Source organism: Panthera pardus, unplaced genomic scaffold, assembly GCF_024362965.1.
Source record: "Panthera pardus isolate Hobbes unplaced genomic scaffold, ASM2436296v1 HiC_scaffold_22, whole genome shotgun sequence".
Lineage (NCBI taxonomy): Eukaryota > Metazoa > Chordata > Mammalia > Carnivora > Felidae > Panthera > Panthera pardus.
In genome coordinates this window covers 31,121,095-31,139,373 of record NW_026526788.1, presented here as the reverse complement: position 1 = coordinate 31,139,373, position 18,279 = coordinate 31,121,095, and the positions used below count along the sequence as shown (strand labels likewise).

The 18,279-nt window shown below is 56.5% G+C and overlaps 2 protein-coding genes across 2 annotated transcripts in view; one reads left to right on the top strand and one right to left on the bottom strand.

Annotated features, from left to right (window-relative positions):
• The window catches only part of SGPL1 (sphingosine-1-phosphate lyase 1), a 74,894-nt gene extending 73,240 nt beyond the window's left edge, over positions 1 to 1,654 (bottom strand). Inside the window, exon 1 of the mRNA XM_019444438.2 lies at positions 1,366 to 1,654. Within this exon, the coding sequence (XP_019299983.2) occupies positions 1,366 to 1,639 (274 nt within the window). The 5' untranslated portion in view covers positions 1,640 to 1,654. The remainder of the gene's footprint in view (positions 1 to 1,365) is intronic.
• On the top strand, positions 1,295 to 14,212 carry TBATA (thymus, brain and testes associated). Its single transcript, XM_053888560.1, has 10 exons — positions 1,295 to 1,369; positions 3,207 to 3,363; positions 4,721 to 4,956; positions 5,830 to 5,985; positions 6,845 to 6,921; positions 8,384 to 8,557; positions 10,461 to 10,542; positions 11,306 to 11,450; positions 12,926 to 12,978; positions 13,993 to 14,212. Exons 2-10 carry the CDS (start codon positions 3,317 to 3,319, stop codon positions 14,076 to 14,078), a joined length of 1,056 nt encoding a protein of 351 aa, XP_053744535.1. The 5' UTR covers positions 1,295 to 1,369; positions 3,207 to 3,316; the 3' UTR covers positions 14,079 to 14,212.
• The last annotated feature ends 4,067 nt before the right edge of the window (positions 14,213 to 18,279 follow it).

The window sequence follows — 18,279 nt, the reverse complement described above, 5'->3', positions numbered from 1 at the left end:
CTTGGAAGAAGAGGACACAGCATCAGGTACTTTCCCTTAGTTTACCTGTTTGCCCCTGCCACAGTGTCTGATCTCCTCACACCCGTAGGGACTGAGGGATAGCCTCATATCATTTTACGGACGTCCAAGTTGAGCCTCAGAGCAATCAAGTGAATTACCCAAGGTAGTCCTCAGACTAAGGACCCATCCCACCTACATACTATCCCTAGGGGCGCCTGGGTGGCTCAGTCAGTTAAGCATCTGCCTCTGGCTCAGGTCACGATCTCACAGTTCGTGAGTTCGGGCCCCGTATCGGGCTCTCTACTGTCTGTGCGGAGCCCGCTTCAGATCCTCTGACCCCCTCTCTGCCCTGCCCCACTCACACACGCGTGTTTTTTGTCTCCCTCAAAAAAAATTCCTATCTCCATCAAGACATAATGATTATTTCTACCATTTTAGAGCACCTCTTGTGTGCCAGGCATAAGCCTCGATGCATTGCTTCCCTAATCGCGGGAACAGGTGAGGCCACCCCGCCTTATAGGCAAGGAGGTAGGAGCTCTTACTTAGTGCCTAACACTGTCGGAAACACTTCAGTATGCATTGAGTCACTCAGTCTTCCCAACAATCCCATGAGAGTGAGTGGAAGTAGCATCTCCATTTCAGAGACATGGGAAATCGCGGGTCAGAGACATCAGGTCATCTGTCTGAGGCCACACAGCTGAGAAGGAGCACAACCGGTATTCGAATCGAGCCTTCTTACTACGGTTCTGTGTCCCTGGCAGCACAGGCGACTTACCTAAGGTGGGACATCTGACAAATCAGCCAAAACCCCAGCCCAACTGAAGACCAGTCTTTCCACCCAGCTATCCTGCCTAGAGCGGGGCTGGAGGGATGCTCTGGGTCACTTGGGCAGCCTCCTTCCCTCCGGCTAAGAGACAGCTGGTTGCCAATCAGTCCCCAGAAACGGGCCGGCACGTGTGGAGGCAGAGCCCGCTGTGGTGGCATCAGACCGGGTCGGGCTGACAGAGCAGGGCCCCAGCTCCATCAGCCTTCTCTGCCAGCTTCTCTCTCCCTGCCTGCTGCTTGCTGGCTGAAAGCAACCCCAGACTCTCATCGTCTCCCTGGGCCCCCACTGAAAACACAGTGCCAGGGGGAAAGGGAACTTGGAGGGGTAAGAGGAGCCAGGGTGGTGAGGAGAGGGGCGCTGGGGAGCTTGGTTCTGGAGTTGTGGGGAAGGGGTAACCTAGCAACCACTGGCTCACGTAGTCACAAAGCCCGACAGGCTTGCCCGCAGAATCAGCCAAGCTTCCCTGTTGATGTGCCCTCTTGCTCCTTTCTGCTCAGGCACCAGGGACTTCTCACCCACATGCTGTAGCAGGCACTTACCTCGGTGAGTCCACGGATCTCTCCAGGGGAGGAAGTGGACACCAGAGCCAGACAGGGGTCCAGGGGGAGCTGAGACAGGAAAGGGATGTTCGGTCTCAGGCTTGGTGTGAGCATTCAGACCCCTTGGACTCAGCTGGTTGGGGCCCCAGGCAGAGAGGGAAGCGAGGGCAGAGGCAGACACAGTGGGGCCCGTCCCATCCCGCTCTGGAAAAGCAGGCCTGGCCTGCTCGAGTCCCTGGTGACCTTTCCACAGCAGCTGTGGGTTGTGACCCATCAGTGGCTTATAAAATCAATTTAATGGGTCACAGCTAACATTTACAAAATAAAAAACAAAAAGTGCGATGAAAATATCACTGTGCATCGGATGTAGCAAGGATAAGTGTTGCTTCGGGATGTTCCTGCTTCAGTTTCACATACACAAAAGCGTGTGCACACGCACATGTGAATCAGGTCACAATGTAACAATGAGTTTCTTACTATGAGCGCAGTCAAGAGCGTTCGAAAGTCTCCGTTCTAACAAGTACTTTCTCCTGTAGGCAGATGGGTTTGGGGCTTCCAAATGGCCTGTTCTCAAGCCTGCAGCATGTAAGTGCTCTAGATCGCAGCCCCTGTCATCGAGAACATCCACAGCTTCCCTCCAAGGAAGTTCTGCCAACTGTTTTTCTCCTTAAAGGCGTCAAGTCAGGATGTTTGGGTCCTTGCTCTGGGACCTCAAGTCTCTCCTTCCCCAGTCTCAGGCAGTGCTGCCCCCCCCCACCCCGAGTTCCACCCTAGCCTGATAAGCGTTTGGCCCTGGGGATTTCTGGGGTCCCTTGCAGATCTTGTGACCGAGAGTTAATTTTCAGAATGCACTGACTTCCTGTCCCAGCTCCCTTCCTAGCACCCGCAATCCCTGCACTTTGGGGACAGATAAATAGATACATCTATGTAAATGTAAATGTAAGTGTATATGCATGGCTGTATAGCTATATTCGGATCTATAGATTTAGACTGATCACAATTCCTCAACAACTATCATCCTTCATCCACTCCACTGATTTAGTTTATTTCATATTATAATGGGCACCAGCAAGTGCGCCTCTCAAACCAAGAACGAGAATATCATCATTAACACACCTTATGTACTCCCTCCCCATTTCAACACCCCAACCCCCAACTTCCCTCGGAAACAGCCACTAGCTGAATCACCGCAGTCAGCATTTTCTTGCCTTTTTCCCCTCATTTGATCACATTTGTGAGACTTTTGCTTGCCTTTATACTTTATTTTTTTTTATTTTTATTTTTTTTAAATTTTTTTCAACGTTTATTTATTTTTGGGACAGAGAGAGACAGAGCATGAACGGGGGAGGGACAGAGAGAGAGGGAGACACAGAATCGGAAACAGGCTCCAGGCTCTGAGCCATCAGCCCAGAGCCCGACGCGGGGCTCGAACTCACGGACCGCGAGATCGTGACCCGGCCGAAGTCGGACGCCCAACCGACTGCGCCACCCAGGCGCCCCTATACTTTATTTTTAAAAAGGATCTCAGGCCGTAAGGTTTTCTGGGACTTGCTTGCCTTGACTTTGCAATTGTATTTGTGAGATTCACCCATGTCATTCCGTGTGGCTGTGGTTCGTTTTCACTGCAAGGTGATGTTCAGCTGACCACACAGAGCACAGCTCCATTCTTCCGCCATGGGATGTTTGGTGTTTGCCAGTTTGAACAATGTTGGTCTGAACAGTCTCACAGATGGCCCCGGTCGCCCTTCTCTTGGCTGAATGTCTGGGAAGGGAATTGCTGAGCGGTACGGCATACGCAAGTATTCGGTTTTATGAGATGCTGTCCATTCCTCTCCCCCAAGTGTCTGTGCCGGTTTACAATTCCAGGAACCGCCAGTCTGTGAGAGTTCCTGTTATCCAACTTCAACGCTAGGGTTAAGTGCGCCGGCCTTTATCCATTAGAAAGTCTACGATGGCTACAGAGGCGAAGACCCCGTTGGCTGAACATCCACTGATGAGGTAGGACCCCAAGCGCCTGCCCTGCTGACCAAAGGGGTGGGGGGGGTGGGGCAGGGGGGGCAGGCGTGGCCTGGGGAACTCACCTGACCCAGGGGCCAAGAGACGCAGTCCTTCCCTCACCCTCTGCTGCCATCCGCCAGGCCCCCCGTGGGTTCTCAGGCCTGAGTTAGCACAGGTCACAGACTGGGTCCCTCCCTGGGGAGGGAAAGGACACGGTGGCAGGGGGTAGAGGCACCGAGTGCAAGAATTCCTGGGGTTTTTAAGGGGTGACTCCCTCTGTCAGTTGGGGTAGGAGAGACCAAGTAACTGCACCTTTCAGAGAAGGTTTGCTTTATTTCTTTAAGTCCCAGATCCCTTAGAGGCCGATGGAGGACAGCACCGAAAACTCAGGGGCCTGGTCAGCGAAATCCTCAGAGGGTCCCGGGGCAGAGCGTCTTGCTTAGCATATCCAGAGTCCGTCTCTTCTCCAGAGGGACTCCCTTCAGCCAGGGCCACCGGGAGAAGGGAATGAAGACAGCGAGAAGGCAGGTGGTCTCACCAGGCCCCAGGTGGAGAGCAACCCCCCTTTGGATCCTTGCTGGACTGACCTTGAGCTCCTCCTCCGGAGGCAGGGCCCAGCATCGTCAGGAGAGGGAAGGGGTGCAGGGTGGAGGACAGACAACCTGAGAAGCTTGTCTCCAGCGAAGCCAAGCAAGAGCTTGACGCTTCCCCGAAGCGTTGCAACTCTGATAGCTGCCCCGTCAGCTCGGCATCTCCTGGGAGCGGCCCCCACCGCAAAGGACTTGCTGACGTGGTCTGGCCTTGTTGTTCCAGCTTTGGCCCTTGGACGCTGAGTCTGGGCCAAGTCTGCGCGGAGGGTACAGGGACGGGGTGGGGGTGGGGTGGGGGGTGGGGGGGTGTTGCCTATAGCTGGCTTCTCCTGAGCTGTCAGTAGTTGGCTTGGGGAGAGGCTCTTTGTCTGCCCCCTGCCCCTGGAGGTGTATACGATGCACCTTTGCTCCAACCCACGTATTTGGATGAGTAGGTGGGTCTATGTCCTTTTTCCGGCTTTAGAGATGGTTTCCGGGAGAAAACGGAGATCTTGGGAGATTCATCTGAGTTTTCTCAAGTAGATCCTAGCTCCCTGTGGAAGCACCTTAGGAAGACAGAAGGCTCCCTGGAACTGGATTGCGCCAGTTGGGAAAGGACCCCGGGGTGGGGGGGCCTGGCTTTGGGTGCCATGGGGGTGGAAGTGAAATCCTGGAAAGCGACTTCAGCGTGTCTCGGGACTAGACTCCATATAAGCACTGAGCTCTGAGCTTGGGTGGGCACTGCAGCCAGGAGGCTCCATTAGCTTCTCCTTGACCTTCTCCTTCAGTCCAAGGGCTCATCTGAAGCCTGAAAAGAAGTTAGGGCACAGCCCAAGGAGCCACGGGAATGGCAGACCACGGAAAGAACTGATGATCCCAGGGATCGTGGATTTCCAGCTGATCCAAGCGGCGCTGAGGACCCCCAAGGCCCAAAGCCCCGGGGCCTACCGCTTTGGCCGCCTCAGCCACCACTCCTTCTTCTCCCGGCACCACCCCCACCCACAACACGTGACCCACATCCAAGGTAGGCCTGGGGGAGGTCAGGGCCTGGCTGAGGCCCAGAGAGGATGGAGATTTGGGTCACAGAGCTGCCTGGCCACTGGCAAGCACTTGGTCAAGGGAAGACTGGACTTGTGGGGCAGACCTCAAGGGCAGACCGTGTAGCCCTACAGGATTTCCCTCATTGCCAATTCTGCCATTTTAAAAATCAGAGAAACGGATGAATGTTCGGCCCCGGAACGGTACTCCGTTCTCTAACGCAGGCCAATTCATCCACTCAGGTATCTTATTCAGTGGGAACTCTGGGTCAGGCACTTTTTTTAGGCCCCGGGGACACAGCAGGGTAAGACAGTCCCTGCCGTCATGGAGCTGACTCTGACGGGGAAGGATAGGAAATAGATAAGTGTCAGAGTGTGGTAAGTGCCAAGGCTCTAGAGGGGAGGAGACCTGATTAATAGCACGGGATTTGAGCAAAGAACTAAAGCAGAGAGGGCGTGAACCGTGTGGATATTGGGGGAAGAACGTCCCAGCTGGGAACAGCAAGTTCAAAGGCCCTGAGGCAGGTGTCCTGGTTCTGCTGGAGGAACAGCAAGGAAGCCAGTACAGCTGGAACAGAGTAAGGAGGGGTAGAAGGGAGATACACCAGAAAGGAGGTGGGGGGGGGGGTCCAGATTGTGTGGGCCTTAGAGGTCACCCCAGTTACCATTAAACCATCTCACTGAGTCAGTGGGAGCCACTGGAAGGTTGAAGACAAAGAAGTGACAGGAGTGACTCTCTTGGCCTGCCTGATGGTGGTGTAGATCAAGGAGGTAGCAGCGGAAGAGTTAGTGGCCCTGCTCTAGAGATAATCAGAGATAAGGCCCAGGCCCTCCTTCCCACAGCCTCTAACCCTTCACAGATTTCACCGGGAAGCCCGTCTGTGTCGTCAGAGACAAGTTCTCTCTGGCCCCGTTGCCTCAAGCCACACTCTTATCCCGCTGTCTGATGGCGATGCCCACCATCCCTGTCCCCATCGGAGACCCGCAGTCCAATCGGGACCCCTGGCTTCCTTATGGTGGGTACTTCGGCAGGTGCCTGGGAAGGAAAGGACCAGTGCTCTTAGGTCAGTGGGGTTCCGTGGGGCACCCTAGAGTTTTCCACATTTCCTCTGACAGCAGAATCTGCGTTTTTCCCCACTGCCCAGGTCCTCAGAAATGTGGCCCCTACTCAGATTTGAGGTGTTTGAGGCGTTATCACAGAGGACGGGCAGATAGTCATGTGATTGACAGCTACAGGCAGGAATGATATTGGAAATATTGAGCAGCTTGTATGTTCAGGCACCAGTCAGTGAGAGCCATCCAGCCAGAGACGGGGCTGGAGCAAAAGCTTTCCGGAGGCCCCTGCCCTGCCCTGCCCAGTCTGACCCTTCTGGAAGGGCCAAGGGAAAGCCCGCCGGCGGGGGTGGGGGTGGGGAGAGCCCCCAAGGAGGAGGAACCAGGACAGCCCTGCAGCGCAGAGAGGCTTGGGAGGGTTCGCCAGGAACAGTCCAGTATCTGAGTGACTGGCACAGCATAGCAACTGAGCCAACCTCGGTGCCAGCCTCCGGCTCCTAAAAGAGGCAAAGCTAGATTAAACCGCAGGCATCTCGGCCCCTGTAGCCAAGCATCTCCAGCACCTCCCCGGGGAAGCCACAGGCTGGGATATGAACTTCAGCCCCCTCCAGTAGCGACGGCACTCACCTACCAATGGGGGCATTGCCACTCCTTCCCTCAAGGGCACCGCCTCCCCCTCTCCCTGTAGGACACAGGGCAGAAGGCTGGGGAGGTGAGCAGGCTCTCCCCACCCCCCACAGCCCTCCCAGTGCGAGTGCCGCAGGGAGGGCAAAGAGGAGGACCCCGGGTATCAGCTGGCAACGTCTTGTCCCCTCGTCCCAGAGGCCTGGAAGAAGGAACTGAAGAACCTGGCTTCTCGGGTGGCCGTCTTCACCGAGAACGAGCTGAAGAGCAAAGAGGTGGGTGCGGAACACAGGAGCTGTCTGGGAAGGGGTGCGACGGGGCCGTCCCTTGGAATCCCTCCCGAGTGGATTCCACCTAATGGGGTGCAGAGACAGCACTCACCAGGGGCGCTCTGTTGGCCCGGGAGGAGGGGCTGCGCGGCACCAGCGGAAGGGGGAGGGTCCATCGTGGCTAGGTGGAGAAGTCCAAGAAGGGTTCATAACAGAGGTGGGATGTTTAGAACCCGACGGGGGAGGCATTCCTCGTGGGGGCAGGCGGCTCAAACGCTCAGAAGCTGGGAAACGCAGGACATCTTTAGAGACCGGGGCTGAGGTCCAGGGAATTGAAGTGGGCAGCCATCGGGGGGAGGGTGGGAAGGGGCCGACTTTGAATGTGGGCAAAAAGAGGCGTTTGTTCTTAGTTTCTCAACTTAGTGTAGTGTCAGATCTCCTAAGGAGCGGAGGACCACTGAAGGATTTCAAACAGGATGGGGTGGCCTCACGGGTGCTGTTTGCTGGTAAGCCAGTAAAGGCAATTGGGAGGCAGCTTGAAGGTAGTTGGAATTGGACTTAGGACAGGCCTGGCCCTTGGGGACAGAGTCTGGTCCTGCCCTTGTCTTTTTTTTTTTTTTTTTTAATGTTTATTTATTTATTTTGAGAGAGAGAGAGCACAACAGCGGGGAAGGGGCAGAGAGAGAGGGAGGAAGAGAATCCCAAGTAGGCTCCATACCACCAGCACAGAGCCCAACATGGGGTGCAGTCGCACGAACCATGAGATCATGACCTGAGCTGAAAGCAACCGACTGAGTCACCCAGGCACCCCCTGCCCTTGTCTTGGGCAGCAGAGTTCTCATCCCTGCTTTGCAGCTAACTCACTGCAATGCTCACTGCAACTCAGCTAAACTGTCTGGGTCTCACTTTTCCTACCTTTAAAATGGGAAGAAAGATACTACCAGTCTCAACTGGGGTTGCAGGGGTAGGAGGTCCCAGGCCTTGTACCCACAGGCCTGGCTCAGAAGGGTTTTCCCAGGGCAAAGAAAGGATGCCAAGCTCTGGGGGAAAGACCTGGGGGCAGCTGAGCTAGGAATTAAGGTAGGCGACGGGGGCCTTGGCCCAGGATACTGCTTTCAAATCTCTGATGGGCTTGGGGGGTTTGGGCAGGGAGCGTCTACCCAGGAGGAAGTATGAGGACTTCAGAGGACCACCAGGGGCTCCAGCATTCAAGAAGTTCCAGGAGGAAGAACTTTGGCTTTAACTGATGGGCTCCCGGCTGGGGAGAGGGGTCCAGAACAGGGTGGGGCTGGCCCGGTCATCCTCCCAGGTCCCTGCAACGCTGTGATGCTGGGATTCCAGGAGGTGATGGTGCCCTGGAGGTGTGACTGGGCCTCCTTCTCTTCTGCTCTGGCTTCTTCCTTGAGCCTCTCTCTCTCTCTCTCTGTCTCTCACTGCCTGGAGTCTCTAGCTACTTTGCTCCCAGCAGAAGGAGGAGCCTCCGCGGGAGCAGGGAGCAAAATACTCAGCTGAGACCGGCAGGCTCATCCCCACTGGCACCAGAGCCATTGGCCACCGTCACTCCCGCCAGGACCCACGGATTTATCCCTCTGGTAAAGATGGAGGAGTCCAGACCTTCAAGCTGCCGGATCAGGAGCTGCTGGTGAGGCCCTGGGAAGGCTGGGGGCCACAGGCCCAACCGAGGCCTCGTCTTGAGGGCTGAGAACGTGGTGGTTGCTGCTCCCAGGCTCACAGTAATCCCACCAAGGTGCTTACAAACTGCTTTCGAGTGCGGCCTCTCCCAGGGCCGCTTGTACCCGAGGCTGTGAGACCTGGGAGTCAGGAGCCTGGATCCAATCCCCTGCGGCCTCCAGGTTTCTGTGTGAGCCTTCCCCACCCCCGCTCTTTGAAGGCCTTTCCCATCGGGGCTTTAGTGCCAGGATCTACCCAAGCTGGGAGCAGGAACATGTCTCGAGGGGCTGCTCCAGCCGTGGCACTGGATGAGTTCAGGGAGGGAGTGAGACGCGTGGAGAGCAGGGTCCTGCCGGCCGTGTCCCCAGCCCACGCCCTGGTGTGCTGCAGCCTGCAGGCTGCAAGGCCAGTCCCAGCCCGGTCCCCACACACTCTGGGGGGTTTGGTCTGTACCACATGAAGCAGAAACCCACCTCCTCCGCGTGCAAGTTTCCCATCGAGGCCTGGCATGAGTCCGTGACTGATTCCGCTGGGCTGAGGCGACTTGAGGGTCCCCTGCGACAACGCATACGTATTCTCCAGGAAAGGTTAGACACTGAGCCAGCATCTCGACACCCTCCCCGTGATCAGCACTTCCGAGCACGCGGTCCCTTTGGAGACTTACAACAGTCCCGTGAAGTGGATAGAGCAGACAGGGCCCAGGATCCCCGTTCCACGGATAGGGAGGCTAAGGCCCTGCCAAGTGACATTCTGTGGCCCAGGTCCCCAGAGAGGGAGCAGCATAGCTGGGACTAGAGCAGTACTTTCTCCACCATAGGGCGGCCTCATCTTGCCTGGAATTAGGTTCTCAGGTCCTGTGGGGAGGGGGCACAGGGCAGGTAAGTTGGATGCGGAGAACGGAGAAGGGCCCAGGGGCACACCCAGGGTGGGGGTCACGACAGCAGGCGGGTATCTGGGGATAAGGGGGCACCCTAGCAGGCATAGGCCTGGGAAGAGCCTTGGCCTAGTTCCCACTCTGCCAAGAATGAGACAGACCTGCTGGGGACTGACGGGGCCCCTTCAGGTCATGGGAAGACTGACCGCCAAGCACTAAGGGGACCCCGCTTTCCCAGGACTGCAGGGGCTCCACCTCCCACCGCAGGCCCCAACTCCGGCCGACCATAGGCACAGCCGCCCCCTTAGCCCATCTGACACAGAGCTGGATCTTCCCCCGATGACCCGTGACTGGAGAACACGGGGGAAAGAGGGCCCCGAAGTGGCAAAGGTGCCAGAGGCTGAGGAACCAGCTGACAGCAAAGTGTGCACGCTGCTCGGCGGGACGGAGCCCCACGCTGGGCGATCTGCGGCATCAGCCAGCCCTGGCCCTCAGCCCGCCCATTGGGATCACTCCACCTCTTTGCTGGCATCTCTAGACCCTGGGAACTCCAGGGTGGGGAGGCCTGTGTGGTCCCTGAAACCCCCACACCAAGGATTCGGCGCGTCTCCAAGGAGCTGACTGGCCAGCTCTGCCTTTGCCTCCCCAGTGAGGGACTTTGGGGTAAAATCAGCCCACGCAGGCTTCACAAATGAGGGGCCCACGTACCTGATTCAGAGGCTGCGTTCTGCCACACTGTCCCTGCTAGGTGTCCTTTCAAGGCCTCAGATTCCTCATCTGGCCAGTGAGGAGGTTAGGAATGTCCCTCCAGGACTGGCGGGAGAGAAAGCACTCCATAAAGTGTGAAGTCACAGGGAAGGGGACCATTGCGGGGGCAGGGTCCATCGCGGGGACCATTTTAGCCAAGCGTGTGGCTGTGGGAGCGGGAGGGGGGCCTGCGCTGCTGGCTGGCACGTGCCATCCGGGCACCCTGACCCAAGGCCTGTCCTCCTGCCCACAGATCCTGGAGCTCCTCTGCCAAATCCTGCAGACAGACTCCTTGAGCGCTATCCAGTTCTGGCTACTATATGCTCCCCCGAAAGGTGAGGACGCAGCCCGTGCCCACGTCTTTCTCGAAGTGGAGGGCCTTGTTCTCTGCTTCTGCAGGACTTGGGTGTCATTCGGCTCCCGCCCAGGGCCTTCCGCCTGGGCCCCCTCTCCTTTTCTGGAGCCCCAAACTAACCTTTCCCAGCTGCACCACGCCCCTGCACCCTCCTCCTCCGTCCTCAGTGGGATTGCCCCGACCCTGCTTCTCGGAGGTGCCTCTGCGCTGACCACTGGCCATGGCACCTGGGAGGGCGGGGTCCAAAGGTGTACTCAGCAGACACACCCCCTCACCCACCGCCGTGGGGCACACGCACACACAGACGCAACACGTGCACATAAGCACACAGGCGCATGCTCGCGAACACGGGAATGACGTGCGCGCGCGCACACTGGCACACAGGCCGGAAGGTGTATCCCAGCAGGGGCAGAGCAGAGAGAGGGGAGGCGGGGCGGGGGAGGGGCAGAAGGCAGGGGAGGAGGCAGGACCGGTGGGCTGGTGGGTGGGCTGGTGGGCGGGCCAGAGGGGGCCAAGAACAAGGTGTACACAAATGAAAGAGTAGTGACAGAAAGGGGGGAGGGGGGGGCGAGGAGGGCCGCGTGCCCACAGGGGCCACGACAGAAGAGGGAGCTGGAGCCAGAAAGCTGCTTGGGCCAGGCTGGGCAGGAGAGCTGGAGGCCCCTCTTCCAGCCCGTCCCTTGTGGGGACAGGACAGGGTGGGTGTAGCCACTGAGGACTGCACCCCCTGGCTGTGCTTGCAGAGAAAGATTTGGCCCTGGGGCTCCTGCAGACAGCGGTGGCGCAGCTCCTTCCTCAGCCCCTAGACTCCATCCCAGTAGAAAAACTTCTGGATCAGCTCCAGGAAGGCCAAGAGCCATCTCAAGAGAGGAAACAGCCACCCTGCAGGTGAGCTTTGCACCCCTCCCCGCAGTTCCCAGAACTGTTCCCTCGCATTCAGCCTCCTGTCCTCCCAGGTGAGGCCAAGGGTGGTCCAGAAAAGGCATCCCGGCGCTGGCCACCGCCTGGGCTGCCGGAGCCGATGCTGGGGGAGCGGGAGCGGGCCCGGGCCCTTCCTCAGGGACCCTCCAGTCCAGCCGGTGCTGCATGAAGGCCCCTCTGCCAGACCGGACCTTGGCGGCTGGCTGTGGGGGATGCCCAAGGGGTGACCTGTGTCAGCTATAAACAAGGCAGGGCTGGAGAAGCCGCATCTACCCCTCCAGATGCTCTTGGTCTTTGAGAAGACAAGTAGAGGAGGAAAGCTAACACAGGCAAGCAGAGATACCTTAATGCCGGGGTTAAGCGCCTTGGATGGCTGGAGGAGACTGGGAAAGGGAAGCCCTCACGAAGCAGGTGAGGAGGGCCTGGGCGTCAGCAACGGAACTAGCAATAGCGGGTGCCCACCGTGCCTGCCTGGCATGTCCAGGCAGACACTTTACACGTCTGTGGTCCATACAACCGCCTGCATTTTATAGATGAGAGACCTAAGGCTCGAGAACAGTTGATTCGGCCTTGGGCTGGTCTAACTTCTGAGCCCAGCCGCACGCAGATTTGCCGGAGACCTTGTTAAAAATGCGAATACCTAGAGATTCCAACACAGCAGGTTGGGGACGAACCGGGGGATGCGTGATTTGGACAATCTCCGGAGCTTTTCTGATAGAGCTTGGGGAACACTACTGACGTAGGAAGGATTTGCAGGAGCAGATGAGAGCGTGGGGGCAGTCAGGAAGGGAAGGCAGGAACGTGCTCGCTCCAGGGGACACGTGTGGGGTGGCTGCAGCATGGGCAGGGGGGAAGGAGGCAGGTGTTCGTGCTCATTAACCAGAAGGCCTGGCTTCTTGCTCTGGCCCGGAACGGGATGCTCTTTTCCACTTTGAGAGACCACGGGAGGCACAGAAGGAAGGCAGGCTTCACTATGACCTGGGGCAAGCCACCGCCCATCTGGTGGCCTCCGTTTCACGTCTCAAAACCCCTCGCCCAGACCCCTAGGGAAGAAAATTACACTGGGTGCGTAAAAAGGTTTGCTTTGGTGCAAAGCTGAAGCCCTCTATCAGGGCAGCAGAAATTCTGTTTTCTCCACTCACGGGGGAAGGCTTCCTCTCTGCGAGGAAGCAGGGACCAAGTGAGGGCTGGGGTGGGCTGGTGCGGGGGCCTCCCTTACCGCTCCTGGGGCAGAAGGGCCTTGGCTCCTTGGGGCCACAGCAGGCAATGGAGTCACAGTTGTCTGTCGGGGTCCCGCTTGGGTGGTGCCAGCCAGGGACAGATACTTTGGGGCTCTCCAGGAGGGGGGGCTCTTGCGTCTCCCCGGAGCACTTCCCTGCCTCCACTCTGCAGCAGAGGGCTCAGGCCTCGCCTTCCCAGATTTGTCTTTGTGTCGGTTATAGCCAATCCTTGAAGAAGACGAAGACACCGCCTCTACCCAAAGGCGACAAACCGGGTAAGATTCCACGCAGCAGATCATCCCGGGTGCTCCTCGAGTCCCACCCTGGCTGTACTCCTCGGGTGGGGGGGGGGGGTCAAGGACCCCAGAGATGAGTCCCAGTCCTAGGGAAGCTGCCCATTCCATCCATTCATCTATTCACTCATTCATTTGAGAGAGGCTTGCTTAGCGGCTGTGAGTGGGGCTCTGGGGAAGATTCCAGACAAGTTCCTGCTGCTATAGAGCTTCTAGCCCCGTGAGGAGGAGTGCAGACAACAAATAAAAACACCTGAGGGGACAGATGCCAGAGGAAAATAAAGCAGGGTAAAATGAGGGACAGTAAGAAGGACTGGCAGGGTCGGGGGAGGGCTCCTTGGGCTGAACGACAGGCAGGATCCAGCCCTGTGCAGGTCTGGGGAGAGCCCAGAAGTAGGGCCCTCACCTGCCTGGTGTGTGCGTGAGAGCACGAGCAGGCATAAGCAGGCCAGGGTGGCCAGGGCCTTGTGGGGCAGGACAGTAGTAAGAAGGGAAATGGGCCAGGTGGGCAGGGCCGGCCCATGGTCTCATGCAGAGGGCATAGGTGTGCACTGGAGGGTTATATGCAGGGCATGGGGGACCCCTCTGTCTGCTGAGTAGAAAATGGACTGTTGGGGGCAGGCGGGGATGAGGGGAGACCGGGGAGGAGGCTGCTACATGGTTCTGGTGCCTTAGGCCAGGGCAGGGGGAGAGAAGAGGACAGATATCCAGCATGTACACGATTCTCCCTCACTAGACTGTAAGGGGTCCCAGGGGCCCGACTGAGTGTTTGGCACAGAGTAGGCACTCCTTGGGTATTTGTTCCCTGGGTGTAGACAGAAGAGGCAGTGGTGAAGCTCAGGGAGGGGAGTCGGCCCCTCCCGAGTCACCAGCGGAGCCCAGAGCAGAAGCGGGGCTTGACCCACGTCTTGGTCCACCTGGGTCTCCCGAGCAGCTCCCAAGTTGGGGCCTGTCCCCTCCCTGTCCTCTCCTGACCGATGTCTTCCCTTCTCCCAGAGTATTTCGGGAAAGCCCAAGTCCTCCGAATGCATTCAAGCCAGAACGCAGCAGAGAAACCGTCAAAGCCAGAGGCAGAATGCTGAGGAGTCTGAGCCACTTTGCCCGCCCTGCTCAAGAGCAGCCCCCAGGTTCAAGGTTGTTCCCAGCCCTACGGCCTCAACAGCAACCCCGACTTTCCTATCACAGGGAGCCTATTAAAAACCTACCTTCCCTTTAAGAGGACAATTCCATGCCTACTCTCGGTAGTAGGCCTGTGCCCCACTCCCTTGAAGAAAGCCCAAGTGGAATCACTCACGCGGGGCTCAGCTGGTTCTGTGTTCCTGAGAGCTGAAAGGCAGCCTGAGAATGAGGCTCTGTCCTTCCCGAGCCAACACACACAGGACTCTGGGTAGGTCAGAGCGGAGGTCAAGAACCCACAGCCCTCCATAAAGTAATACCAATACCTCCATCACTACCAGCTTCTCCCAGAAGCTCTCCTAATATCATCGCTCCCATTTTCTAGATGAATAAATCAGGGCTCAAACCATCTGTCCAAATCCACACTGCAAGTGGCGGATCCAGGACCCAAATCCAGCACGTCTGGCTCGGGAACCCCCCCGCTCTTCCCCGCTGTGCTCTACTGCCTTGCGGACAGCAACCCTCACCAAAGGTTGTGGCTGCAATGCAAAAAGCGTGAGCGTTAACAAAAACGGTGGTCGGCAAGATCAAGGAGGGGACGTAGCGGAAATGTGACCCAGCTGGGGTTTCGCTCCCCTTTACGATCTAGAGAAGATGGGCTTTGACCCTCTGGGGAGTCCAGCGTGAGCCTTGGGATTTCTGCAGATTCCCTGGGAAGCCGGGGCGCGGAGATATGGGAGGCGCTGAGGATCTACAGTGTCATGGTCGCCTGTGGCTCTGAGCTCCTGCTTCCACTGAATTAGGTCCGTGGATCACCGCTCCGTCCTCTTCTGGCCACTCGATTCGGCCCCACCTCACGGGCACCTCAGACCGATTGCGTCCCTCCGGGTTTCCTCAAATACCCCGTTCACGCAAACCTTGTGTGTGCCGCAGGCTTCGGTCCAGATCAGGGGCTGGACGGGGATTGGCTGTGGATCCAGCCAACAGCTTCACGTCCCTATGAGATCGCCTTGTTTTTTTAAAGTCCCCTCTCCCACGGAGGACGTCCCCCTGGCGGCAGCCTCTTTTATAACCACGCCCCTTGTCATCTTGCTGGCTTCGTCCTCCCCCGTCTGCACCCCTACCACGCGTTCGCCTCCAGAAAGCCCACGTTCATTGTACTTTCATTGTTCTCCATTTTTTTAATCTTGCTAAAATCCACATAGCATAGACCTTGCCACTCTACCCACATTTCAGGTGTATACAGTTCGGTGATTAAGTACACTCACGTTGTTGTACAAACATCACCAACCATCTGTCCACAGAACGCTCTTCACCTTGCAAAACTGAATGTGTGTGCCCATCAAACACTTGTTCCACGTTCCCCCTCCTTGCCCCCAGCACCCCCTTAGGAACTGGACTGCCCTAGGTACCTCGTATCAGTGGAGTCACAAAGTATTTATCCTTTGGTGACTGGCTTATTTCACTCAGTACGATGTCCTCCAGGCTCATCCATGTTGTAGCCCGTGTAGGAATTTTCTCTCATTTAATAGTTTTGCCGATTCAATAGTTCAGCTCCCCCCCCCCCACCCAGTCCCCGTTCCCTGGCTCTCCAGCCCCTCCCTTGGGCTGTCCAGCCCTGTCAACGGGCTGACCTAGAGGTCTGTTCCTAGACCAGGGCCCTTGCCCCTTGGCAATTGTAGTTATGACAATCTCTCCCTCCTCCCTTAGGAATAATTTTTAGCCATCCACACAGTAGAACATCCTAGAAGGTATCTGCTTCCAGAATAAATCATACTTGTTGGCACAGAACACCTGGCTGTTTCAGTAAGCCTCCTACCTCCCCTTTAACTGTTCGGGAAGTATTACCAAGAGGTTAATATTTGCCACTGCAGATTCTCGTCATTGTCTTATTCCAGAGAGTATCCCTCTCTCCAGAGCTGCTGAGCTGGTCCTTGAGATTTATTTATCTATTTTGCTTTTGCAACTCCCTGCAAAATGCCTGTGTCACCGCCTGGCCTTTGCACCCTTTATCACTGCGCTTAAAAGACAGGGTGTTCTGGGCCTGGCTTCTTACACATATATTTGGAGGGTAGATGGCCAACAGATCTTTCTCCGCAGCCCTGCGGTCTATCGGGAGAAAGAAAGATAAAGGGTCTGAGCTGAACCACGCACACAGAAAAACACTGTGGAAGAGAACACTAATCTCTACCAATGGGAAACTGTTACCTTGCAGGGACGTGGAGGACCGAGCTGGGCTCGTACGGATACCCTGACCCCATTGGGCGCCCAAGACAACCTGTAAGGCAGGCGTCATGACCACATTTTACAGGTGGAAAACCCGAGGCTTAGAGCATAAGCAACAGTAACACATCAGAGTTCACACAGCCAATAAATAGTGGATCAGACGCAGGGCTGCGGGGCTCCTCAGTCAGTGCTCTTTCCTTCTACGCCGCCTTCTTGCGGGCCACCCACCCTTGGCCTGCTGCTTTCTCACTCCCAGCCACTTCGCCCACCTTCCTCCTGCTTCCTCTTCCCCCATCTCTCAGATACGGAGCAAGTCGGGCTTTGTTGTCACTCCCTGACTCTCTTCAAAGTCCCTCAACTGGCCCACGTCCTATCTCCAGATTTTAAGGGAATCACCACTAACCCCCACGGGGACAGGCAGCAGAGGGCACTTGGAGGTTCCAGACACATCACATAGCACTGGTCAGAGTTGTCGCTGGCCTTCTTGGAAATGCCAGTGGCATCCAGCCTGCCTTCCTCGTCACCTGTGCCCTCAGATCCTATGTGGTTTGGAGGCCAGGCTGGTTCCAGGGCTGTGGCTCCTAAGGGCTCTGCAGAGTCTCTATGCTTAGCAGCGCCCCCTGTCTGCGGTGACTCCGCACCCACTTGGACATCATGGTGCCAGGACACTGGCCACTTCTAGGTCACTCTTAGGTTTCCCCTGGCTCCAGACCCTGAAGTTTCTCCCTACCGTTTGCCTCTCTGCCTGAAGCATGAAGATAGACTGTCCTTTCCAACCTTCTCCCCTATGGCTCTGGGTCCTTCTTGGGATCCAGTCTCCTTAGCCACTGTGGTAGCCGCTGTTTGTGCCTGCCCAAGGTGTCCCCCACCCTCCTTCCAGGGTGGGACTGAAACTAATTCCATCCAACCACAGCCCCCAATCCCTGGGCACAGGGACTGGTTCAGGGGCAGGATGAGCATGTGACCCAAGCTGGGCCAATCACAGACTGTCCTTGGATTTGGGGGGAGGAGGGGAATATTGGCTTTTGAGGGGATGCCATCACTGGAAAGCATCGGTCACACCTGAAGCCCCTGACTGTCCCCCATCGTTCCCCATTATATGAGTCCATAAAATTACTTCTTATAGTTGATTTCTATGCATTTTTAACGTAAAACTCACCACCTTACCCATCGTCAAGTGTATAGTCCAGTAATAACACGTGCATGTTGTGCGACCATCACCACATCTACCCCCGGAACTCTCTCCATCTTGCAGAACTGAAACTCTGCACGCGTTGAACACGAACTCCCCCTCCCGTCCCCACAGCCCTGGGCAACCATCCTTCTCCTTTCTGTCTCTATAGATTTGACCCTTCCAGGTCCCTCGAGTAAGTGGAGCCATTCAGTAGCTGTCCTTTTTGCGACTGGTTGATTTCACTGGGCGTGGCGTCCTCAAGATTCGTCCGTGTTGCAGCCCACATCAGAATTCCCTTCCCTTTTTAAGCTGAATAACATTCCGTCGAATGTGTGCATCACGTTTTGTTGCTCCATTCATCCATTGACGGACCTTTGGGTTGTGAACAGGGTTGCTAAGGAGATGAGTGTGCAAAAGTATTGATTTTTATGCCACATGATGAAAGGGATCCTGGATCATCTAAGGCCATGCAACTGGTAAGTGAAGCCTCCAGAATTAGAATCCAGGTTTGTCAGACTCCGGAGTCACTGACAAGAGCCCTGGGTTCCCAAACTTGAGCCCTTCTGATGCCCCCATCGCGAATGTGTTATGATGCTTCACTCTCTGTGCTATTCCTAAGGTTTCTTTAAAGGTACTTTTCTTAGTTTGTTTACTTAAATATTGTTTTGATCTAAGCAATAATGCCCATGGCATCATGCTTTCGATGCGTTCTTTATAAAAGTTCCTCGAACACATGACGATAAATAGCAGTGTATCAACACTCCTCC

Coding starts and splice junctions, on each gene's coding strand:
- TBATA (XM_053888560.1), top strand. CDS start 3,317: ATGGCTACAGAGGCGAAGACCCCGTTGGCTGAACATCCACTGATGAG. Junction 10,543..11,305: donor ACTATATGCTCCCCCGAAAG/GTGAGGACGCAG, acceptor CTGTGCTTGCAG/AGAAAGATTTGGCCCTGGGG. Junction 11,451..12,925: donor AGGAAACAGCCACCCTGCAG/GTGAGCTTTGCA, acceptor TGTCGGTTATAG/CCAATCCTTGAAGAAGACGA.